This window comes from Etheostoma spectabile, chromosome 12, assembly GCF_008692095.1.
Source record: "Etheostoma spectabile isolate EspeVRDwgs_2016 chromosome 12, UIUC_Espe_1.0, whole genome shotgun sequence".
In the NCBI taxonomy this organism is placed as follows: domain Eukaryota; kingdom Metazoa; phylum Chordata; class Actinopteri; order Perciformes; family Percidae; genus Etheostoma; species Etheostoma spectabile.
In genome coordinates, this window is record NC_045744.1 from 25,454,206 (window position 1) to 25,457,203 (window position 2,998).

At 41.4% G+C, this 2,998-nt stretch overlaps 1 protein-coding gene across 1 annotated transcript in view; it reads left to right on the forward strand.

Annotated features, from left to right (window-relative positions):
- clstn2a (calsyntenin 2a) overlaps positions 1 to 2,998 on the forward strand; it is a 152,354-nt gene that overhangs the window by 90,767 nt on the left and 58,589 nt on the right. The window contains exon 3 of the mRNA XM_032531498.1: positions 2,470 to 2,665. Within this exon, the coding sequence (XP_032387389.1) occupies positions 2,470 to 2,665 (196 nt within the window). The remainder of the gene's footprint in view (positions 1 to 2,469; positions 2,666 to 2,998) is intronic.

Below are 2,998 nucleotides of genomic sequence, written 5' to 3' on the forward strand. Positions count from 1 at the left end.
CGTGTGACATGTTGGTTTGTGGAGCTTCGTTTTCTCATTAACTGATGTCGTCTTGTCCGTTTCCATTATATTGCCGATTTACCATCCCGTGAAATACATGCTTCCTGACAGCTTGATATTTTCTGTTGATGCAGTTTATGCCGCTCCAATTTCTGTGGAGTACCATCTTATTTTAGATTAATGTTATTATCGAACAATTTTTTGCTGATTCTTCCACTTCACTCTCAATCTGCCATAGCAACAGACCAACTCCCCAAAGCAAGGACCTATGAGATTTACTTTGAAAACGGAACCCTTTTCCCTCATGACGTATAGGCCAAGAGATTAGACTTCACTTCCTCCATACACCACAACGGAGTGAAATTATAGTGTTCCTTTTGGTTGGGGCTGGTGAGAAGCAAAAAGTGTCTGTGTGTGCGTAAAGTTCCCATTTGCTGACGCAGTAGGAATTAGTCTGAAATCTCTGTCATCTCCATTTACATATTCATTGGCACATCACATTCCTCCTCCTCATCTCTCTCTCTCCCTCCTCTTCTGTGGCTCACTCTATCTTTCGTCCACTCCATGACTCGGTTACATTCTCCTGCAGAAATGTAATCCAGAAAAAATGAAATTGCCACAACAGATGGAGCGAGAAATGGATTTGCATCCAACCCCAAACTGTGAAGTGGAAGTACCTTTTCCTGCTCTTAACCACTAAGTCAAGGTTTATGTATAAACGCTGCAGCAGTAACTTCTAATCACTAGTATTTTCAAACCAGATTCCTCTCCCATTGGTCCCATCTAAGGCCATATTTGCTCAGTTTGTGTGTATATACAGGCAAGATTTAGGCTGTGCTTATCGCTTTTCTCTCATACCACCTGCTGTGTGTAATGTTATTTTTCTATGCGTACACATCACGTACCACAGCCATGGTGGGGACCTTTTCATCTCGATAACACCTCGAAGGTTCCAATACCAGGGCCAGGCAACTTGAAAATTGGTTGGGGACCAAACCTTGGAGCCCACTGTGCTTGGCAACATCATTATTTCACCACGAGAGGGTGTGAAAAGTTGAATCAGGTTAAACGGAAGCCAGAGAGAAAAAATAAGACTGTGCGCATGACAGTGGGATATGAAGACGAGGGGGGGGGTAGTGGAACAAAGCCAGTGGCGAAAGGGAACTTTGTCTTTGTCAGTGGAGTGTAAGCCTGCAAGCAGAATTCCCAGAGCTAGGAAGCTCTTTTTTTTGCCGGTGTGTCCCACTTTGTTCTGAGAGATATGAGCCAGCACAGGGTCAGAGCACTGCAGCTTTTTGTTCCCTGTGCAAGGAGATTTCCCAAATCCCTGAAACGAACACTTGTGCAGAGGATACACTCCACAGATGATTCAAGACTCGCAACAAGATCTACACACAGAAACACACATGCAATCAGTGCGTATAGTAGTGCACTCTGCGGACACAACAAATTTCATCTTTTGTTGAGCTGGCACAGTTTGACACATATCAAAAATTAGTTTTGTCTTCACTAAACCCCAGGAGCTGTATGCTGCGTTTTTGTGAGCAGTTCATGCTGACAAAGATCTTTGTGTCCAGAAATGGGACTGAAATTGAAAGAAAATGTCAGCAGTGTGTATTGTTAGTTTTAGAAATGAGACTGAAATTGAAAGAAAATATCAGCAGTGTGCATTGCATAGTTTTTTACTTCATTACCCATGGTTTGATTCTGCCTCAATTATCTGGAAGCAAGTGCTGGTTTTCAGAAAATCACAGGGAGAAATAAAGGAGGAAACAAACAAAGCTAAATGAAAAAGCTATTTCCAGCAACGTTGTGAAAGAAAAATGAGTGAATGAAAGAAATCCAGTTATTGGAGACGTTTCCCATCCCCATGTTTTTTGTCAAAGCAGTGTCAATCTGAACCTACAGTAAGTAAGGACTTTGTCCCTTACTCTTAGTCTGCACCCAGAACCCTCATGTCTGTCCACTGATGAGCCACATGCTGAGCAACATTTGCCGTCTCTGTTGGGGAGCCTGTTATGTTTCTTCTTTAGAACTCACATGGTTAATTTCTCTTTTTCTCTGCGATAAACATTCAGGATTTTCAAGACGTCCGACTGATACACAAATACTTTCATCCTCAAAATTGTCTAAAAAATAAATAAGTGACTTTTAATTATAATTTAATCAATCTCTCTGACTGTCTTCACGCAGTTTTTTTTCTTCTTCTTCTCAGTTGTAATTTGCTCCTGATTCACTGAATGTCATTGACATATACAGATTGAAAGTGCTTCCTTAACATTTTAGAAAAATTAGTTTTGGTGACACGTTCACAAATTGTGCTCAGTGAAGAAATCCTCTAGCATGGTCCTCTGTTAAAGATTGTAATTGCTGTCTAGAACACTACACTAGCTGTGTTGGAATGTTTATTTTATCAACTGTAAATGTAAAACATTACATCATTAATGCGTCTTTCCTTTGTCTTTTTAGGGGAGATTTGTGCCTTTAAGATCTACGGTCAGGATGCTCCGTTCGAGGCTGTGGTGTTGAATCGCACATCAGGAGAGGGAGTCGTGCGGGTCAGTAGCCCAGTGGACTGTGAGAGCCAGAAAGAGTATACCTTCATCATCCAGGCCTACGACTGTGGGGCCGGGCCCAACGGGGCCGACTGGAAGAAATCCCACAAGTAAGTCAACCGGTGTCTGTTAATGTGCTGTGTGGGTGTATTTAGTTTAGCCGTCAAGAAGACCGATCTAGTCAAACATGTTTTTCTTATGTGTTACGTGTTTCTTACGTGTATTGATTTGAGACAGTTTATGGTGTTTCCATTTATTTCCGCACTGAATTAAACAACATTTGCAAACAAAGTTTTGCTAGACAAAATGGATCGCACCATCTACCAACACATCATCCATATTACACAAGTTATAACAGTGCAATATTATTATATTTTGCTCGTAAATTAAATTCAAAAAGTCTCTCGTTGCCTCATCTGTCCGCTTACATCTGTCGTTGACAC